Source organism: Corythoichthys intestinalis, chromosome 8 (genome assembly GCF_030265065.1).
Source record: "Corythoichthys intestinalis isolate RoL2023-P3 chromosome 8, ASM3026506v1, whole genome shotgun sequence".
In the NCBI taxonomy this organism is placed as follows: domain Eukaryota; kingdom Metazoa; phylum Chordata; class Actinopteri; order Syngnathiformes; family Syngnathidae; genus Corythoichthys; species Corythoichthys intestinalis.
The window spans coordinates 27409179-27432107 of NC_080402.1; the positions used below are offsets into that span (position 1 = coordinate 27409179).

The window sequence follows — 22929 nt, forward strand, 5'->3', positions numbered from 1 at the left end:
GTCACGGTGTGGATCACACCTGGCACATGTAGGACACGTTGGATCCTAAATATTTGGCACCGTAGAAGAGTCCATCAGGCCATTTCACTTGAACAGCTTCGCCGACTTCAGGAGGACCCAAGTTGACACAATCTCGGCTCTAAAAGTACAAATCCAAATAAAAGTCAGTCTCAAATGCGTGCTATAATATCCAGGTACAATTGAAAAAAGCTCTGGGTTGGGCTGGGTTGGATTTCATGACCTTACAAGGCTCTATGCTACCAGAAGTCCAACTTTCTCATATTTGTAGAATTGTACGTGGTTTAAAAGATGGAGGCAGTGTAGTTTTTGTCAGAGATGACGATAACGAAAATATTTCGTCAACGAACTATTTTTTTTATGACGTGTCTTGAGAGACTAAAACGTAACGAGATTGATGCTAGTTGTCGTCTGATGACACGAGAACGAGATGAAAATTCATTTCACATTTACATACACAACATTTTACATACAGTTCGTGACGTCTAGGTGAGTTTAATTACCGTAATTTCCCGAATATAACGCGCACTTTTTTCCTCAAAATCAACTTGTAAAATCATGCTGCGCATTATACACGGGTACATGGATGGAGACAGAAATAGATATATCTATAAAACGATTTTTTTTTTTTATTGACACGGCCATGTTGTGTTGAAGAAACGTATGCAGCAATCCGTTGCCGACCATTACGGTACGTGACGTCACTATTTTGTTTCGGTAATACTTCACTCTGATCGGCCGAATGATTTTGTCCGTGTTAAATTCTGCTTTTTTCACTCTTCATAAAGCACAGAATTTAGTTTCTTGAACTCATTTGAGTCAACGTTTATTGCAGCTCCGCAACTCTGACCATAACAAACGTAACACAACACAGACTTCCTGTGTCCGTCAACTATATATGTCCTTCGGGAAACTCAAACCCAAATAACAGTAGTTCCTATTGTTACTGTCGTGTCAACAGCGATGAGCTCTTTTGGATTTCCAACTTACGTTCTCACTTTCATTTTACCGTATCAATCCATGGGGGAAACATTTATTCATCATGATGAAACGAGCAAGTTATACAGAAGCCTTTAAGAGAAAAGTCATATCTGTTTTGTTTTCTCCTGGATTCTGGTAAGTTCAAGAAGTTATCAGATCATATTAATACCGTACATATTGTCAGTTTACGGTAATGTTTTGAACTAACAATGTGCTATGCTTGTGATGTGTTTCACCAGTCAGTAAGATGACATTTCTGTATCTGTACACGAGCTCTGTTTTCTTGTATTCTTCTATTTATTGGTGCTAAAATTACGGTGCACGTTATACACGGGTACAATAATTTCCCCTAGATTTTACAGCTAAATTTGGGGTGCACGTTATACACGGTTGTGCCTTATATTCGGGAAATTACGGTAATTACAAATAATGTGCTGTTTTCCTACTGAGTGCGTATTATCATCATGAAAATGGTGATATCCTTGTAGACTCTACAGTTACAGTGCCTTGCAAAAGTATTCGGCCCCCTTGAATCTTGCAACCTTTCGCCACATTTCAGGCTTCAAACATAAAGATATGAAATTTAATTTTTTTTGTCAAGAATCAACAACAAATGGGACACAATCGTGAAGTGGAACAACATTTATTGGATAATTTAAACTTTTTTAACAAATAAAAAACTGAAAAGTGGGGCGTGCAATATTATTCGGCCCCTTTACTTTCAGTGCGGCAAACTCACTCCAGAAGTTCAGTGAGGATCTCTGAATGATCCAATGTTGTCCTAAATGACCGATGATGATAAATAGAATCCAACTGTGTGTAATCAAGTCTCCGTATAAATGCACCTGCTCTGTGATAGTCTCAGGGTTCTGTTTAAAGTGCAGAGAGCATTATGAAAACCAAGGAACACACCAGGCAGGTCCGAGATACTGTTGTGGAGAAGTTTAAAGCCGGATTTGGATACAAAAAGATTTCCCAAGCTTTAAACATCTCAAGGAGCACTGTGCAAGCCATCATATTGAAATGGAAGGAGCATCAGACCACTGCAAATCTACCAAGACCCGGCCGTCCTTCCAAACTTTCTTCTCAAACAAGGAGAAAACTGATCAGAGATGCAGCCAAGAGGCCCATGATCACTCTGGATAAACTGCAGAGATCTACAGCTGAGGTGGGAGAGTCTGTCCATAGGACAACAATCAGTCGTACACTGCACAAATCTGGCCTTTATGGAAGAGTGGCAAGAAGAAAGCCATTTCTCAAAGATATCCATAAAAAGTCTCGTTTAAAGTTTGCCACAAGCCACCTGGGAGACACACCAAACATGTGGAAGAAGGTGCTCTGGTCAGATGAAACCAAAATTGAACTTTTTGGCCACAATGCAAAACGATATGTTTGGCGTAAAAGCAACACAGCTCATCACCCTGAACACACCATCCCCACTGTCAAACATGGTGGTGGCAGCATCATGGTTTGGGCCTGCTTTTCTTCAGCAGGGACAGGGAAGATGGTTAAAATTGACTGGAAGATGGATGCAGCCAAATACAGGAACATTCTGGAAGAAAACCTGTTGGTATCTGCACAAGACCTGATACTGGGACGGAGATTTATCTTCTAACAGGACAATCATCCAAAACAAAGCCAAATCTACAATGGAATGGTTCAAAAATAAACGTATCCAGGTGTTAGAATGGCCAAGTCAAAGTCCAGACCTGAATCCAATCGAGAATCTGTGGAAAGAGCTGAAGACTGCTGTTCACAAACACTCTCCATCCAACCTCACTGAGCTCGAGCTGTTTTGCAAGGAAGAATGGGCAAGAATGTCAGTCTCTCGATGTGCAAAACTGATAGAAACATACCCCAAGCGACTTGCAGCTGTAATTGGAGCAAAAGGTGGCGCTACAAAGTATTAACGCAAGGGGGCCGAATAATATTGCACGCCCCACTTTTCAGTTTTTTATTTGTTAAAAAAGTTTAAATTATCCAATAAATTTTGTTCCACTTCACGATTGTGTCCCACTTGTTGTTGATTCTTGACAAAAAATTTAAATTTTATATCTTTATGTTTGAAGCCGAATACTTTTGCAAGGCACTGTATGTGCTCGTCCATTATGTTCATTCAAAATTGTTGGAAACCTTTATTCATGGACTGAAACATTTGAAGTTTATAGATATATATTTATATTTTGGGAATTGTCGACTAAAACTAGACAAAATTTGTCTGAGTTTTCGTTTACTAAAACTAAATGAAGACGAACACATTTTGAAATGAGTAAAATATGACAAACTAAAAACGAAAATTAAAATGGCGGCCAAAAACAACATTGGATGAAGGTAACATATCCAAAGTGGAATAAATGAATCACTTCCTCACCACTATGTCCTCGGGGTAGGTATCATTAGAGAAGGAGCCATCATCAAACATGACCTCGTAGAACATCTGGGAGGTGATCTGTGTGACCTTTGAGCTGTAGTAGCGCAGGTTCTTGTGCTTGGAAATGACAGTCTGGCCCAGTGAGATGGACGCTTGAGACGCCCGGTGTTTCTAATGAAGAGTAAAAAATGAAATTATCAGTAATTCAATTAGAGTATCTGGCCAAGTTAAATGCTTTATCCCTGCTCTTCCTGCCAACTCATTTACATTTAAACGGTCAGTTCAGTCTCATTTGAATGCTCAAACCCAAGGAGCGCATTTTTCGGGTGTTTTTTTTTTTTGTTTATCCATGTGAACTGACCCTGACTCAAAATCTATGATGAAAATGAATTTCAGAACTCTTGAAAGTTTTTCTTACACGTGCACTCGCTTTAGTTGTAATGGATATGAATCCCACTATCTTTTGTCCATTTAGCAGTAATCTAATTCGTCCACCGTATTAGGTTAAAGCTGCCTCGCCCGTGCTATATGAGCACAAGGCAGCAGCAGGAAACAGCTGTCCAATAACTTACAGCTGAAGAGCTCCGCGACTGGTGTCTATGGCAGGTGATTGACACCACATACGGCCAGTCGTCAGGCTCCATGACAACCCCGGCAGCATGGCCACAGGTCACATGAAAAGAGGTGGGACACCGGCCACACGAGCACTGGATGCACGCACCCGCCTGCCGCTTCCCCGCCCAGCGTTTACGACAATAGATGCACTTCTGTGAACACACACAGACCACAACACACTGTCAACACCAGAAAGTAACTGATGATGACCGGTTCATTCCGTTTTATTTATCTTTAATCCCATGAGAAAATTAAAAAAAAAAACCACTACGCAATAAGAATAGTCCTGTCTCAGATAAACTCTACAATTTTCATCAAGTTCTAAAGCAAGTTTGCCTTTAAATTTGTTAATTTGCATTTTTGTTTCATGATGAACACTTTGCATCATCCATGGCACTTTGTATAAACCTGAGTGACAGTCAAGGGAAACATAACTTGTTCTTGAATTAAACTCAGTGCGTATAAAGACTGGAAAAAAGTATGTCCTCAGTCTTATCTTAAACTCTGTCATTGAGTCCTCATGTTGCACCAAAACATCATCAACAGTGCGGTCTTTGAATTGGGCTAAATGCCTGCTTTGCATTTCATTTGAAAGTACTCGAAAATGAGCAACAGAAAAAACAAATTAAAAGACAATAAAGTGAGTCAGCTTGTGGCCGTGCCTTGAATCTCTAACGTCATTTAAACCACACAGTACATAAACAAACGGATGAGAAGAGAGCCAAGCGCCAATGCTGTCTACACAAACATCTTGCTCCAGTGTTACAATCGAAGGAAAGCCCCAAATAACAGCAATCAGATGACCTCATCTAAGGTTGCCACAACCGTTCAGCACAGCGGTGTTGATGCTATGCTTACGCACTCAAACGCTACGACCATGAATCTGTGCACAAGCTCACTCGCACCTACTGGCGACTTTAGTGCACTAAACAGCCCATCAAGTCCAAACATGTCAATGTGGTGTTTCCGCTCTCTTCAAATCATCCACTCTCCTACTAAGGGGGAAAAAATGACAACATCCTCCCATTATAGCCCTACTGGCTACCTCAGTTGGCATGTGTTCCATCTCAGTTAATTTCCTTCACAACTAACTCAATTTCTTTACAGTCCCAGTTGCTGCGTCTAAGGTTGCAGTTTCACATCCTTTGCAATATCATTTACTTGTTAATATATTTCAGAGAACCATATGTTAATATGCATGTGTTGACAATAAATGAACGAGACCATGTATAGACGATGAAGAGCTAGAGGTAATTGAGTAGCTCAAATGGGAATTAGCTGGCTGGTAAATATGTAAATGTGGCTCCACTTATGATGCATCACGCAATGTTATCAAATTCGCTGAGCTACGGGATTAATTAGGTCTGCATTCCAGTAATGCATTACAATCAAATATTGTTTTAAAAAGGACATGAAATGCATTCAAATTTTGGACTGTCTATCTACAGTCCCTGACAAAAGTCTTGTCACTTATCCATTTTGTAGAAACAATTGCCAATAACCTGACTTTTAATTATTCAATTGGTTTCAGAAATGGCTCATATGAAAGCTAAGACCCTCCCAAATGATGATGAATGTCCAAAAATATATTTGTTTCACTGAAAAAAGAATTATCATTAATGAAGACATAAAGGTCAAATTTTAGCAAGACAAAAGTTTTGTCACCTACAGAAAGTAATGTGAAAACTGAACAAAAAATGTACTTCAAATACAAAAATATGTTACATAACACAAGCGAATGACTTCCATGGGCTTCGGCAAGGATTCATACAATTTATTGATGAAGTCATCAGGAACATCAATGAAAGCAGTCTTGCATGCCTCCCAGAGTTCATCAACATTCTTGGGTTTCGTCTTTCATGCTTCTTCTTTCATCCTACCCCAGACATGCTCAATGATGTTCATGTCTGGTGACTGGGCTGGCCAGTCCTGGAGGATCCTGATCTTTTTTGCCTTGAGGAACTTTGAGGTAGGGATTGAAGTATGCGTTGGAGCACCATCCTGCTGCAGAATTTGTCTCTTTTTATGGTTAGGAATGTAAGATGTAGCTAAGATTTGTTGATATTTCAGACTATTAATGTTGCCTTCCACCCATCAGATCTCTCCCACATCCCCATACTGGATGTAACCCTAGATCATGATTTTGGTAATGGTGTAACCACCAAACTTCACTGTTTTCTGAGTGAATCTCGGATCCATGCAGGCTCCAGTAGGTCTCCTGCAATATTTGTGGCAACTGTGGTATAATTCAATGGAAGATTCATCTGAAAAATCCACCGTTTGCCACTTTTCCAGCATCCATCCTTTTGACAGGCTGTGAGCCTTGGCAAATGCCACACGTTTAATTGTCTGCACCCTGAAAGATAAATAGTCTGAAATATCAACAAATCTTAGCTGCCTCTTACATTCCTAACCATAAAAAGGGACAAATTCTGCAGCAGGATGGTGCTCCATCGCATGCTTCAATCACTACCTCAAAGTTCCTCAAGGCAAAGAAGATCAAGATCCTCCAGGACTGGCCAGCCCAGTCACCGGACATGAACAGCATTGAGCATGTCAGGGGTAGGATGAAAGAGGAAGCATGGAAGACGAAACCCAAGAATATTGATGAACTCTGGGAGGCATGCAAGACTGCTTTCTTTGATGTTACCTGATGACTTGTATGAATCCTTGCCGAACTGCATGGATGCAGTCCTTCAAGCCCATGGAAGTCATACAAAATATTAAATTTGGATCTCACAGCACCACTACTTAATCCACTTATGTTATGCAACATATTTTTGTATTTGAAGTACATTTTTTTGTTGAATTTTCACACTACTTTCTGTAGGCGACAAAACTTTTCTCTTGCCAAAATTGGATCTTTATGTCTTCATTAAATGATCCATCTTTTTTCAGTGAAACAAATATATTTTTGTACATAAAACATCATTTGGGAGGGTCTTAGCTTTCATATGAGCCATTTCTGAAACCAATTGAATAATTAAAAGTCAGGTTATTAGCAATTGTTTCTGCAAAATGGCTAAGCAACAAGACTTTTGTCAGGGACTGTATGTGTTTGAAATCTTTGCGGTTACATGGGATCAGGGCTGCCAGATCGGAAAGACAATCTCCAGCCCAATCAAACCATAGAAGAAACCTGGTTCAACAACAACTCAATATTTTCTAATATAACCAGAAAAAAAACATGTCATCAGTGGGGGGGGGGGCTCATTGCTGTTTCGCCAATAAGCATTATGAAATGTAGTGCTTCTTACAAAAGGCAAAGCATTTTCTATGGCACACTTCATAAGGTTATAAATACTGTATTTTCATTTCGTTAAACACAATAAATCCTTAACTGTATATAAAACATCAAAAATACATGTTTGTGTATAGAAATCACCATCTGAGTACAAGTTTGAATTTTTTTTTCTAGAGCTGATTCCAAAGTGCATTCTTGGAAAAGTATTTCATAGTGATTTTGTCTAGTGTCAGAAGCAGAAGCAAATCACATTTTTCCACAAGGAAATGATATGAAACACACCTGAATATGCATGAAAACCAAAAAAGTTAGTGATTTATAACGCATTTTAACGTTGTCATTTTTCCTATTTATTTTGCTGAATTTGACGCTGTACCTATGAATCGGGGATAACATGCAATTCACTCCTCCCACGTTGTGAGGCTCTAAAATGCCTGTCTTAACACTTTATCATTAGTTGCTGTCAGCAAGCAAACTTTGCAAACTTCAAGGTTCAGACATACAAGTTTAGCTAATCAATACCGTATTCCGTCCGAAACATCCGATGTAAATAGACATCTATAGCTGCAATCTGCCCATGCATGACAAAGCATATACAGTCATGTGAAAAAATTAGGACACCCAATGAAATATTCAGTTCACATATCAATGTCTGATCATGTTTTTTTTCATCTCTGGAAAAGAAGGTGATTTAATTGCAGGTAAACAACAAAAATTAACATTGTTTTACTCATTAAACCTAATATAACAAAAATGCCTGTTCTAACTGAGGAAAAACTTAAGACACCCCACCACCTAAGCTAGTGTTACCTCCTTTGGTTGAAATAACTTCAGTCATTTTGTGGCAATCTACCAGTCTTTGACATTGGTATGAAGAAAGTTTGGCCTACTCCTCAAAGCAGAATACTTTTAGCTGTGAGACGTTTGAGGGGTTTCTTGCATGTACAACCCGTTTCAAGTCACCCTACAGCATCCCAATGAGATTAAGATCTGGGCTTTGACTCGGCCATTCCAGGATTCTCCATTTCTTCCTTTTTAGCCAGTCCTTGGTGGATTTACTGGTATGTTTTGGGTCATTGTTATGTTGCAGGGTCCAGTTTCGCTTCAGCTTTAATTCTTCACAGATGATCTCACATGTTCCTCAAGCACTCTTTGATACAGGAGAGAATTCATGGTGGATTCTATGATGGTGAGTTGGCCAGGTCCTGCTGCAGCAAAGCATACCCAAACCATGACACTTCCACCTCCATGCTTCACAGTTGGTATGAGGTTCTTTCCCTGGAATAATGTATTGGGTGTACGCCAAACATGTCCTCTGTTCTGGTGTCCAAATAGTTCAATTTTAGATTCATCTGTCCAAATAACATTATTCTAGAAGTCCAGGTCTTTGTCTACATTCACTCTGGCAAACTTAAGTCTGGCCTTCATGTTCTTCTTGGAGAGCAAAGGTTTTCCTCCTTGCACACCTCCCATGAAGGTTAAACTTGTGAAGTCTCTTTCTGATTGTAGAGGCATTCACTTTCAAATCAACAGTAGCAAGAGCCTGCTTTAGGTCCCGTGATTACATTTTAGGCTTTTTGGAGACTTCTTTTAGCATCTTGCGGTCTGCTTTCGGGGTGAACTTGCCTGGACGGCCAGACCTGGGCATGTTGGCAGTTGTTTTGAATGTCTTCACTTGTAAACTATTTTCCGGAGAGTGGAATGGCTGATTTTATATTCTTTTGATCTTATGAAATCCTTCATCAGACTCCTTGAAATCCTTCACCAGACTCATAAGTGTCTACAATCTTCTTTCTGAGGGCCTCCCTGGGTAATGATGTTCTAATCATGTGCACCTGATGTGAGACACTTGTGTGTGATTTTAGCCATCTTAAGTGGGATTGAATGTGGGGGTGTCCTAATTTATTCCTCAACAGAAATTGCATTTATTTAAAATGACATTTTATAGAAAGTTGTAAAGTATATTTTTTCAGTTTTAATTGTTTAGTTCTATTACTTGAATCCCTCAAGATTGTTCAAATGAATATTAAATATCCATATGACCAAATATGTTAGAAAACACACAGGCTTCCATATGGTGTCCTCATTTTTTCACATGACTGTATAACTTGGGACGGCATCTCTGAAAAACTGCCGAGGGACAGACCAGCATCATTTGTCACCTTGTGGTGAAATTGCCCCTGGGGAACCAGTATACAGTTTTGAAAGGTGTTTAGACATTAACCACTCCGATAACAACAGAGATTTATGGTTAATTCATGTTTGAATGCAAGTCTGTCAACGTTACGCAAGCTCTAAAATATTCATGGTTAAGTTTTGTCTTCTTTTTGTTCAATTACTGACTGAAATTAGTCACATTTTCTTATGTTAAAAGAAAGTAACCTCTGCAGCAGGGCTAGCTTTGCCTTTAGAGAAATCACCTGAGCGTTGAGCGATACTACATAAAGAACCTTCAAAAAGTCCATATTCATTTTGTAACGATTGGCCAAAAAAATTACATGAATGCTTTATATTAGGGCTGTCAAACGATTAAAATACTTAATCGAGTTAATCACAGCTTAAAAATCTATTAATCGTAATTAATCGCAATTCAAACCATCTCTAAAATATGCCATATTTTCTATAAATTATTGTTGGTATGGAAAGATGAGACACAAGACGGACATAAAATTTCAACATACTGTACATAAGTACTGTATTTGTTTATTATAACAAATCCACAAGATGGCATTAACATTATTAACATTCTTTCTGTTAAAAGGATCCACAGATAGAAAGACTTGTAGTTCCTAAAAGATAAATTTGAGTACAAGTTATAGTAATTTTATATTTAAAACCCCTCTTAATGTTTTCATTTTAGTAAAATTGTAAAACTTTCAATCAAAAAATAAACTAATAGCTCGCCATTGTTGATGTCGCCGAGCGGGACGTCACATGGGCTCCTGCCGTTTTGATTGATCGTTTGATTGAAATACACCACAAGGTGTCAATGGAGAGTTTTAAATTAATTAGAGCTCTAGCCAAGGCAAAGTCTGAGTAAGTTTTATGTGTATTTTGCATAGCTATTTTGATTTGGAATGCCAGTTCTCTTTCCATTGAGCGCTTTTCTTTTTGTGAAAATTATTTTTTTGAGTGATAGGAATATTATTTTTGTTGTGCTTTCACTAAATGATACTGTAGCGACTTAACTGTTCTGGACAAATGCATGATACGAAGTTGGGCAACCATGACTGTCAGTGGTGGCTGCAAACGGTACATGTTCTGCGTTGTGTTCAACAAAACATGTTAATAAAAAATCGTCCCCTGTCATTCTTCCCAACATCGCTCGCCACAATAGTTATGTTTGTTGTAAAAAATGTTGCCAAAGCCTATGCCAATATAAGGTGCGGTCCAATGAACGCCTGTGTCCACTCACATTTCTCTTCCTTTTTGCTCTCAGTGTGCTAAAAATGGCGTCATTCTACACTGTGTGAGGCAATGCATGAGCGGGTCATTCTGTGCAAGCGTTAAATGCTTCAAATATTTTAACGTGATTAATATAATTAATTACCGCCCGTTAACGCGATAAATTTGACAGCAATATTTTATATGTTCGCCTTTATGCATTTTTTTAATGTGTCTCTTTTGCTTTGCACATCTATTTCTGAACCGAAGGACGTCCAGTTCGTGCTTTCTTGATGAGAACTTGGCCTACATTTCCTGAGGCCTTTTCCCACACCTCTTCCATTATGGACAGCTGTCTGCTGATGCACTCTAGTCTACCTATTGGAATCAGCGTGACATGATTTTGACTGGCGTGCAAGCAACGATGTGTCTGTAGGAGTCTGTATTTGTCTATGAGCAGATGTGTATCAGTAAAAAGTAATTGTTGGAAAAACAATATGCATTAGACCTCACTCAAAGTAGTGTGAGAACCTTAACATTGTCTCGCGTTTGAGCAATCACATCAGAGTGTAACCCACTTTGCGCAATGCTCGTGTCCTCTCTGGAGTATATTTGGGTGCCTGTGTTGAGCCATGCGTTAAGAACATTCCCACAATAAATTATGGATGTGTACGGGTGCGTTCCTGCGAGTGTGTGTTGTGTTAGAGTAAATTATGAATGTGGTGGGGCGCTACAGGGGCAACGGGTCCAGTGCTGGCCTCAAAACACATGGCTCATGAAGGACCTAGAATGAACAGGCAGAACAAAAGAAATGTATAGCATCCATAATTTGTGTTTACACAAGCAATGGCCTATTACAGTTCCTTTGTTGTTGGTTTTTTACAGTTGTTTTGCAGTATGTAAAGAAATTAAGCACATTTAGTTGCTCTTGTTTCCTCTCAGCATGAGTCACATTGTGGCATTGTGTGTGCATAGCTAGCATCAGTGCCAACATTAATGTTCTGTCTTATACGGTACTTGGGCACGCTTTTAGCAAGCAGCTAAAATGGTCAGACAATGTTTAACCCAGGGTTTAACACATGGTTTAACGTTGAAAAGTTTGGAGTAAGCTAATGTGTCAGCATTTTTACAAACTAAAAATCTTAGTAAAGTTGTTTGTGAATAAATAAAATTAAACTGCTTCACTAGTAGAGTAACCCAATGTTGACAAGAGAAATAATATGCTAGAATGATTCAATCAGATTTGATAAATTTATAGTCATAAATTTTCCAATATTTGCATCGCGTAAAATGTCCAATGATGTTATTGCCCTAAATGAACTGATTTTACTTTGGGTGAACAATGCAAGCCAATGTTAAAGGGAACTTCGGACTTAAAGACTTGTAGGCTCAAAAGCCACAATTGCTCTCTTTTACTAAAATATGTTTTTAGAAACACATAAAATATTGCCATTGACTTAAAAACCTATAATGTTTAGTACATTATGGACGCTCAGGTTGATGACGTAGATTGTCACTGTCCCGCGACGAATACTACCGGGTTACTGAAATTCCTTCTACGCGGCGAGACGTCCAACACATGCGCTCATCTGTTAAAGGCGACGAGTACTTACCATTTGTGTTTTTATGGATTCTTTTATTACCTTTTCATTGCCTCAAAATACTTCTTGCATGTGTTTCCCTCTCATACTTTTAAACATATAGTTTTCTTGTTGTAGCTTTAAAGCAGATTGTTGATCTGTCGACAACATTAGTCACAGAGCATATTGAAACCACCCTTATTTGATATTTCTACATTTAATTATTTTCTTAAGGCATCTTTAGTATATTCTGTGCATCTAAACAAAACAAGCTGAAAGCGCACGGTAGTACTTTGGGTGTCAAATTCGCCTCTTGTAGATGTTTCGCCGGTGCAGCGCATTTTGGCGGAACACCGTTTTTTTCTACTCTCGTCGTGTCTCATCCCGTCTTTCCTGTCCATTTTGCTTTCGCTGCTCGTTTTGTGAAATGTCGACAGTGCTGTCATCCTCATTAACTCATTCACTCCCGGCCATTTTCACCGGAGCAAGGCCCTTCGCTCCCGGCCGTTTTACTGGATTTTGACGGATTTTGCAAGGCCCACAGAAAACTCTGTTCTATTGCTATATAAACATGGAACCCACCCAAAGAAAGATTAGACTCTCTTTCAGCAGAAAAAAGTTAGTTCATATCTTTTTCCAGCCTTTAGAAATCAGCATTAGAAAATAGCTTAGTTTGAGCAATTTTCCAATTTCTGATGAAAAAAACAGAGAAATTGAGCTTTTTTGTGAAAGCATACATTTCAAACACAACTTTGACTTATACACAGCTATTTTTTTGCTTTAGTTACATCCCAAACATCTGAATAATGTTTTCCTTTTACAAAATAAGATAAACAATAAGACAAATAGAGCTTTTGATAGCAAAGTAACAATTTATTTACACATAACTAACTGAAAGACGATGCTGTTCTGGCCTCAAGAGCCGGTTAAATTTTTCCCTCATTGCCGTCTGTCTCATCATAATGAATTTTTTTGAGTCTCTGCGGGCTCTGCTCGCGAGCAGCACGGACTCAAAGGCATTGTCCACTGCACTAGTGGTCCTGGTCGTTCTGCTCGGTCGTCCAGCACCTGGCATCCCGGGAGTCCTACCGGTTGTTTTGCTCGGTCGTCCGCCGCCTGGCATTCATTCGGTCGTGTTCTTGGTCGTCGGTTTGGCTGTTACCACATGCGCTACTGCCCTCCAGTGGCCAGTTTTATTGCTTTCAGAGGTGTAGCAAGGGTCCCCGGGGGCCCCAGGCAACAAGCAACATGGGGCCCTTCGAGTGTGTGCAAGTAAGGGGGACAGTTTGACTTGGAGCAATAGAAGAAAGACTAGCAACACAAAAATACCACCATCGGATGTGGAGGTATATACCTTTGTGTGAAATCAGTAGTCAGATTGACCCTACGACCCACCAAATTCAAATTAGTCCGTAAAAAACACTGATTGGTGGACTACCGACCTAAATGAGTATTAAATTTGCTAATAAAATTGTTTAGGAGCATTTTAAATGCATATATGTTATATTTTTCTTATAGAGTATTCGACGAGGAATACGAAAGACCCATCAATAGACTTTTTTGTGAAAAATCACCGTATGTTTAAGTAAACACATGAATAATGAGGAGGCCTGTGAAAATCAGCGTAAAGCAACTCGGCAAGGACTTTCCAGAGTACTTGGTGAGTCGCACTTTAAAAAATCATGTGGTATTAATAGCTGATTGGACTTTCTTAAACATGTATAATCTACGTGACATGGTTAGTGCTGATTGGGATTGATAACAAAATCGTTAGATAATCTGCTAAATGATTCCATGGTATTGAAACACTGCCTAGACTTGTCGCTGCGACAGCGCAGTAAAGCTGTGTGTGCTAAATCCGTTGGCCCTCTGGGGGCCCCTGCTGGCTGGGGGCCCTAGGCAATTGCCTGGTTTGCCTAATGGGACGCGACGCCTCTGATTGCTTTAAAATGGATTTTCAGCTTTGTGCTTTAGAGCTGAATTTAATCACGACCCAGAGATGTCTTTTTTTGAAAAAAAAAAAAAAAAAAGACGTACAAATGCATCTTTGGGACACTGAAACAATTAAAAATAAACATATTTATAAGTTTTTGGGAGCAAATGAGTTAATGTTCCTCTCGGGATCAAATTGAAAGGGTTGAACAAATGACGTTTATGTTGCTAGAGTCATGCTCTTGAAGCCTGGCAGTGTAACCATGTCACGTCACTGCCATGCGACATCAACAACAATGGCGACCTACTAGTTTTACAAACTAATTTTACAAATTGTATAAAAACGAAAACCTCAAGAGGTGTCTCAACATCAAATTATTTTAATTCATAATAACGCTTATCTTTTAAGAACTACAAGTCTTTATATCCTTGGATCCCTTTAAGAGATAGCATACACCTCTGTGTTTCTCAGCTCTTGTACAGTTCTACTTACAACCTTGAGCTTATCTTTATACGCAATAATATTTCCTTATGAGACTCTAATCCAGGCTGAACTGAGCAGGCAGAGTTCATCATGATTATCCACTTGAGTTGAGGAAGCACCTCGCCATTACTTTTCATTGAGTTGAGCTATCATGCTGCCTGGAGCGCAAGGCTAACTATGGTGGCAACATGTCAAGTCCACTGAGACACACTGCGGCTCTCTCATTAAGCAAAAACACACACACAGCAGATGCAAGAACACCCACACACACTTACGGACATTTGCACTAATACAAGCCCCGCTCGCACCCACCAGTGGTTAATTATCTCGCTTTGATTGCGGGCATGTTCGTCTCACATCGTTAATTGAAGCTGTGAACACTTCATTAATTAGACCAGGCCTGTCCTTAAGGACCTGGGGAATTCCAGCACTGGGTCTATGTATGCAAGTGAGATCTCCTTACCAGTTTATATCGTTGCATAGGGATCCTACTCGTGTCAATGGGACCCCGCTTGACTTCGTTGCTGAATCTTGCCTCTGGCAGTGCTACTGCACACATGATGTGAGCCCATCTATACCAAACATACAAATGAATACACTGGTGTGATTAAGACATGCAAACACATATTGTGCCCGTGCTGTAGGGATCGGAAAGGAGTTTTCTGGGCTAATCAGGGAATCAAAGACTGGCTCACTTGTCATTTTGGGTTTTCTTCAGTGCCCCACCTCTGAGGTTACACAAACAGCATTCCTGAGGAAACATCAGGAGAGACGTGAACACAAAAAGAAGGTTTTAAACCAGGCTGCTTTCATGTGTGGCTCATCACTCTGATTCATGGAAAATAATTTCAAACCCGTGGGATTCATTTTCTAAAGGTTTAAATAGTTGGCTTATTTTCTTCAGCCCATATCAACAAGGTGCACTGACAGTGATTTAAGGCTTATTTGCAAGGTAGCACACAAAATAAACAACTTTGCGAGAGGAAAGGTGAGGATTATGACGAAGAATTTAAAAATCTTGATTGAAAAACAACAACAGAAATACCAATTGTCAACAAAGTGTTGGCGTAAAATATGCTTACTGCTGTAAAGACGCCCTCCGCGCAGCGATCACAGGACCATTGCTCGCTGGCTTCATCTGCTGCGACACCATAACAACCTAAAGGAAGATTGAATTATTAAAACGTGAGCTCCACATTGAACAACCCATGTGATATTTTAAGACTCAGTGTTGCTCTGAAAGACTGTTCAACTATTAATATATCATTTCAGGGAATTGCCGGGAAGACTCCCTACATTTTCAGTCGCTTAAGGATAACAATCTCATGCCACAATGTTGACTATAATGCTCCCAGACAGCTAAATTCCCTGAAATATTTTTAAAACATGTCGCTCAGGAGATGACTGTTGTGATGCAGCGATGTCAAAAAATTGTGCCTGTCTAATTCCCTTACGGCCCCTTTTCCTGTCAATGTGGTCCAGACTGATTCACTTTCCTATTTTTATGTGGAAAATGGGGAAAAAATATCAACTTTAAAGGAGACTTGTGAGAGTCTTTTACGAAGAAAAACACAGTTGATAGAGAATAGGCAATAAATTGCCAGTTAAACTGATAGAAAAAAATAAGACATTGTTCTGCATGACTTTGAATGACAATGAGAGGAACTTTGGATAGATGGTAGTTTATTGAAAAAATGTTGCCTCATTAAGGCAACAATATGTGAACTCTGAAAACCATTTGCTCATAATTCTGACGGCATTTTTGCTTGTCAAAAAAATACGATATATCCGAGCTTCAATGTGTTATCTTATATCCATATTGCTAGATAACATTTCACATTTGTATGACTGAGAAATCAAAGAAGTTCAAAATTCCACCTATGTTGTTAATTCATTAATTTATTTGTTCTTTTAAAAGTCTAACATTACAGTTAACTTGTTTAAAGCTTTATGTTTGAAACTTACATATTGAAACACTGTCTATACAAAACAAACCAATATTTCATTTAGTATACCTATAGCGTGACTTCAGACTTGAGACATCACAGTCAAATAATATGTTGAACTTGGAGTCCTAAAACTCAACACATGACAGGATATGTTTACTTGCAGTTTTGCTGGTTAAATGATAGGCATCCCATAATATTATTTTATGGTTATGATTATGGTGTTACACTTGCATAGCGCCTTTCCACCTTTTAAGGCCCTCAAAGCGCTTTACACTGTCTCCTCATCTAACGAGTGTTGTATTTATTTCAATACTGTACTTTACCGCATTCCTTGAAATTTTTTGTAGGCCAAGCAACATTTCTGGCTGTCAAAGAGGTCTAACTTCCTCTAACGAGGTCTAATGAGGTCTAACGAGGCTCCACTCGTTACCTGTATTAATGGCACCTTTTTTAACTCATTATCGGTATAAAAGACACCTGTCCACAATCTCAGTCAGTCACACTCCAAACTCCACTATGGCCAAGAATAAAGAGTTGTCGAAGGACACCAGCGACAAAATTGTAGACCTGCACCAGGCTGGGAAGACTGGATCTGCAATAGGTAAAACGCTTGGTGTACAGAAATCAACTGTTGGAGCAATTATTAGAAAATGGAAGACATACAAGACCACTGATAATCTCCTTCGATCTGGGGCTCCATGGAAGATTTCACCCCTTGGCGTCAAAATGATAACAAGAACGGTCAGCAAAAATCCCAGAACCACACGGGAGGACCTAGCGAATGACCTACAGAGAGCTGGGACCACAGTAACAAAGGCTACTATCAGTAACAGAATGCGGCGCCAGGGACTCAAATCCTGCACTGCCAGACGTGTCTCCCTGCTGAAGAAAGTACATGTCCAGGCCCGTTTGCGGTTCGCTAGAGAGCATTTGGATGATTCAGAAGAGGACTGGGAGAATGTGTTATGGTCAGATGAAACCAAAATAGAACTTTTTGGTAGAAACACAGGTTCTCGTGTTTGGAGGAGAAAATACTGAATTGCATCCGAAGAACACCATACCCACTGTGAAGCATGGGGCTTGAAACATCATGCTTTGGGGCTGTTTTTCTGCAAAGGGACCAGGACGACTGATCTGTGTAAAGGAAAGAATGAATGGGGCCATGTATCGAGAGATTTTGAGTGAAAATTTCCTTCCATCAGCAAGGGCATTGAAGATGAGACGTGTGTTTGGGATCATGACAATGATCCCAAACACACAGCCAGGGCAACAAAGGAGTGGCTTCGTAAGAAGCATTTCAAGGTCCTGGAGTGGCCTAGCCAGTCTCCAGATCTCAACCCCATAGAAAATCTGTGGAGGGAGTTGAAAGTCCGTGTTGCACAACGGCAGCCCCAAAACATCACTGCTCTAGAGGAGATCTGCATGGAGGTATGGGCCAAAATACCAGCAACAGTGTGTGAAAAGCTTGTGAAGAGTTACAGAAAACTTTTGGCCTCCGTTATTGCCATCAAAGGGTACATAACAAAGTATTGAGATGAACTTTTGGTATTGACCAAATACTTATTTTCCACCATGATTTGCAAATAAATTCTTTTAAAAATCAAACAATGTGATTTTCAGTTTTTTCCCACCACATTCATGGTTGAGCTTTACCCATGTTGACAATTACAGGCCTCTCTATTATTTTCAAGTGGAAAAACTTATTACTTCAATACTTATTAAATACTTATTTTCCCCACTGTACTTGTGAAATTATAGATAGGAGATAGCCAGCAAGGAGTAGCCTAGGTCAGAATTTGGCAATAGCGGGCAGCTTTCAGCCTGTATAGCACACTATTGGTTGTTATATTATCCAATTCATTTTTGTTGTGTTTATTTAAAATGTGTATTTTATAAATACATTGAGAGAAAATAGGAGAAAATTACTTTTTCCTTCATATTATTTAGAGGACAAGCACTGCAGTGGAAAATATTTGTATATAAAGTGAGGGGGGGAGTGTATACATACAACGACAGCAGAGGGGGGGAAATGACGCACAAAGTAGGTACACTTGTTTGGCTGTCTAATGTATTTGTGATCTTATTTCATAAAGCTGACTGACTCAACATTCACAGAAGGCTACCTTTATATTGTTTGTTTTTGCTATTTTCTTTAGTGTTGATCAAAATCCTTGAATATACATATCTGGACAAATGTGTCACGAAAAAAATTGAGAAATGGTGGTATAACAGAAAAAATATTTAGGATCTAAAGGTTTGGTAAATGTGATTCAATTCAAAGGAATCGGCTGCTTAAAAGTCAACACCAAGAGGATTTGGACATTTGAGCCACGGGGGAGGCTATTAATTTGCAATACATAAAATTTGTGCTCTAGTGTCTGATCTTTTCCTCTGCTATCCATCACCAAACCAAGCATAATGTCCAATCACACCTCTTTCCTTTCCAAAGATCATGTAACACAGCAAAATGATGGTTTCAACCGGTGCTTACCTATGGTCTTGAAACCAAACTTGTGGGTTTATCATTAGTGTCAAATGACACAGAGTGCAATCTGCCACCACTCGTGTAGAGTAACTTAACATGTTGAATACACAAAGTGCAGTGGTTAGCCGCACACAGACACACCGCGTAAATAACACCTACACCCTCTAGGATAAAACATGAAGGGATCAAAACAAGAGGCACGGCAGGGATTGAAAGCAACTTAAGGATAAGCCATGTCATTTTTGAGGTAAGGGAGATTCAAGGCCGAAAACGAACATTTAGGGATCTTAAAAGCGTGCGTGTGCATGTGCTTGTCTTTGCGTGCCTACCAAATAAGGGCTTAAGATTTTGGAAGAATGTGTGTGGATTTGAGGAAGAATTGGATGCCAGTTGAAGTGCGTGAATGAAGGATTTGAATAATGTACTGTGCCGTGTGTCTCTGTTTCGACATTGGGTACAGAGGTCTCCCACAGTGCGTGTCAGGCTTCAGGAATTGACTTGGAGCTTTTTTGCTGGGAATTGTGTGAGATGTAGACAGAGGATGCACCCCCGTACCGTTGACAAGGTGGGGGGGACTTTAAATCCTCAGAGTGGGGGTGGAATTTTAAGAAGAAATGATTCAGAGCTTAAACCCACTGACCCTCTAAGTACCACAAGCACTAAATAATGTGTCCCAGTCGAATAGGTGGCACACTCACTAAGAAGTCGTGAAACTATTAACAAGTATTTGCACCACCCATGTCTACTTGAAACTTTACTGTGCCCTCTCTAGGATAACTATCTTAATAGAAGATACATACTTGCATGTACTTGAAGGCAGCATCCCTGGCAGGAGAGCAGAGGGGATGTGCCATCTTCCTGCAGTAGAGGATTGGTGGGAGTTGGAGGGCAGTTTTGCTCACGGAATGAAAAGCAGATTTCTGGTATAAGCGGCTTGGATTTCCTCAGACCCCAGTAACAATGTGCAGACTCCTCCTTAGGAGATGAGGATTCTGATGTGCCCTGCACCGTTTTGGGGTTACCATCCTCTGCTTTGTCTTCCCCCTAGGATGGAAAATCAGCTTGTGTCAGTCTTCAATTCAACAGAGAAAACTAATACAATATGTTCCCTTAGGATAAAATGTTATTTTAGCAACTAATTTCCTGATTATCATCACAGATGTGATGGCAAAGACGCAATATATGATTCAGACAGCCACCAATTGAGATGCGGCTCATTAGCTGGGAAAAAATTAATTCTGCATCAACAAAGGCTTGACATATAACCCATTTGATTGGCATGAATCATCTTAAAAATTCATCAAGAGGGTCATTTTAATTTTGTCAACCCTGATCATGCCAAGATACATTGAAATTAACACAATTTTACCCATTTTTAATAAACTGTCTCACTACAGGATCAGTATCCCGTACTTTATCCGAGTGGCCTCGAATCTGATCGTTGCGTAAATGGCAAATTTGAGCACGCAGGAAGATGCGTGCAGGTAGAAAAGCACAGAGCTGCAGGCCTTTAGCATGTTAATCAATATACACGGGCATCACAAACATATTTTAGGAAGTTCATCTCACCTGATAGTAGGGCATGAAGAGTGTGCACACAGCACAATACGGCCCCATGGTGGCAGCATGGGCATTGTACTCCCTTTCAGCTGTGAAACAGCTCTTCCTATTCTGCCAGAGGTAGATCAGCGGTTTCGCCCATGCCTCGAGCTCAGGCTTATCGTCTTCATCTTCCAAGGTTGCTTCAGGGGGCTCTAGGTCTGAACATATGGACATTGACCATGTCGTGAGTATTTTATCTCTTGGCAGCACCGTTCGCTCTGGACCCCAGCAGCAGACCGGTGCCGCCCATAAGGCGAGCTAGGCAAATGCCTAAGAGCGCAGCAACGTCCATAAGGGCGTCAAGGAAAATATTCAAATAATATTTGATGACGGCAGTATTCAAAAAATTATACATAACAATAAAACAAAAAAACAACAAAACCGTTCGTAATAAGTCTTTAAATAATAATGAAATCCTATTTCTAGTGTGCCTTCTGCCCCAGTTTCACTTTTTCCTGTGATGCGATAATTTCACCAGACCCAAGTCTCACCACCCAGCAGACCAGCGAGCTACCTGAAGGTACTATTTTTAGCCTCAGCAATTGGGCGACGTTATGGTGACTAGTCAACTTCATGAAAAGGCAAAAGCCCTCCGGGTCAGAGGAAAAAGAAAGAAGAGAGCATAAACGTGAAGAAAAACAGGTTTGTTGAGATGATTGTTTCAACAGCATAAGCACCTATACTTAGCGCAATTGCAAGCTAGCGGTTATTTACATAGTTTATATGAATTACTGTTAAAGCAAAATTATACTGTATCATTAGTCAGGCTGTTGTTTTAGAAATATTTTCAGTATTCAAGCAGCTGTGGATTAGTTTCAGTTAAATTTACTCCCCCTCCCATTTTAGAGAAATTTGGACAAAGTGTATGGGGGACTTAAATTGTCTTCCATATTTTCATGTGATGTGAACCACTTTTACCTTGTGTTAAATTGTGCTTTTCAAATAAATTTGCCTTGCCTAAAAGTGCCAAGGTGAATTAGATACACCATTAAATATGCAATTAATAATTTCAAAGTTCTGTGGTATGGGGGACTAAAAGTGCCACAGATTTAAATGCAAACATGTTATTAAATGTGTCATTAATTTATTAAAATGGCAATTCCGTTCATGTGAAAAAAATTTCAATTATTTATTTGTTATCATATATTATTGAATTCATTATTATTGATTAGTCCTGTGTAGTTGCAGTGCTTCATGATTTTATTTTATTTTTCAACCTCGCCCGTCAAATATAGTGGCGGGATCCTAACACCTGATTGAGCCAGGTACAGTAGGCTGCAAGAATTTAGGCGCTATTATGGTTATGTCATGCTGGTTTCACAATCAACAGCTATTAGACTAGTATAATGTAACATTCCACCTTCTTCTCTTTGTAGATGCTCCTCTGAAATATTTTCCTTCTACCTCTGTACATCCTGGGCCAGTTTTTACAGCGAATTTATCCACATCAGTCCAAGCCCAGGAAAGAAGTGCACCTTCCAAAACAACTGTCATATGAAAGTGCAATAGATGCTTTTGCATCGGTGAAGACAAGGTGAGTAAGGTGAAAAAACGTTGCATTTTAAAGTGTTCTGTGTGTCTTTATATAGGCTTGTGTGGGTGGGTGTTAATCATATTGTAATCACAATTGTAATTTATTTTATTCATTTGTTTTTGAAGTGTTTTTTATTGGCGCTTTGAATAGTTATTAGAGCATTTTTCTTTAATTTCTGCACTTGTTCGTTGTCTTTTATTATATAATAAATTACAAAGAGATTATTTGCTTTTTCAGTGTGAGTGTTTAAATATATGTGGTGAAAATTTTAACAAATATGTTGCCTAGGGTACCAAATTGGTCAGGAACGGCCCTGCCCGGCAGAAACCACCGCCGTTGCTATTCAGCGGGCCCTTGGTGAAATTTAGCAGACTGTGATACGCCCAGTGTTGACCACTGTGTTACACTGCACCAGTTGCCAGGGAAGCTTTTGGGTAATGGCTCACAACCACTCTGTGGCAGCGCAGCCAGCCGTTTCAGCGTGCATTATTTAACACAGCCAAAATAGCAAAAAAAAAATATTTTAAACCTGAGGGAAGATGTCTTTCGGGGTTAGGGGTTGTCATTTTTATAAAGAAATTGATTGCTAACTCCATGCTGTAGCGGTACAAACAGGCCAAGATACTATGAATGAGGAAGTTGCGATTAGACTTATCCATTTCAGGTGCAGGCCTATTCTGTCCGATTTTGCATGCCTTTGCTGTTGCCTTTACATTTTAAAGATAAAATTGTTCGCAATGGCTAGGTTGG

General features: G+C 39.6%; 1 protein-coding gene across 3 annotated transcripts in view; it reads right to left on the minus strand.

Moving 5' to 3' along the window:
- Window positions 1-22929, minus strand: part of kdm4c (lysine (K)-specific demethylase 4C) — a 57261-nt gene that overhangs the window by 7204 nt on the left and 27128 nt on the right. For 2 of the 3 annotated variants that reach the window (XM_057843804.1, XM_057843803.1), the window contains exons 13-20: window positions 20613-20803; window positions 19844-20087; window positions 15692-15768; window positions 15305-15360; window positions 15073-15181; window positions 3943-4137; window positions 3371-3541; window positions 20-139 (exon numbers count right to left, since the gene is read on the minus strand). In XM_057843804.1, the coding sequence (XP_057699787.1) occupies window positions 20-139; window positions 3371-3541; window positions 3943-4137; window positions 15073-15181; window positions 15305-15360; window positions 15692-15768; window positions 19844-20087; window positions 20613-20803 (1163 nt within the window). The remainder of the gene's footprint in view (window positions 1-19; window positions 140-3370; window positions 3542-3942; window positions 4138-15072; window positions 15182-15304; window positions 15361-15691; window positions 15769-19843; window positions 20088-20612; window positions 20804-22929) is intronic. The other variant, XM_057843805.1, reaches the window with a different exon arrangement.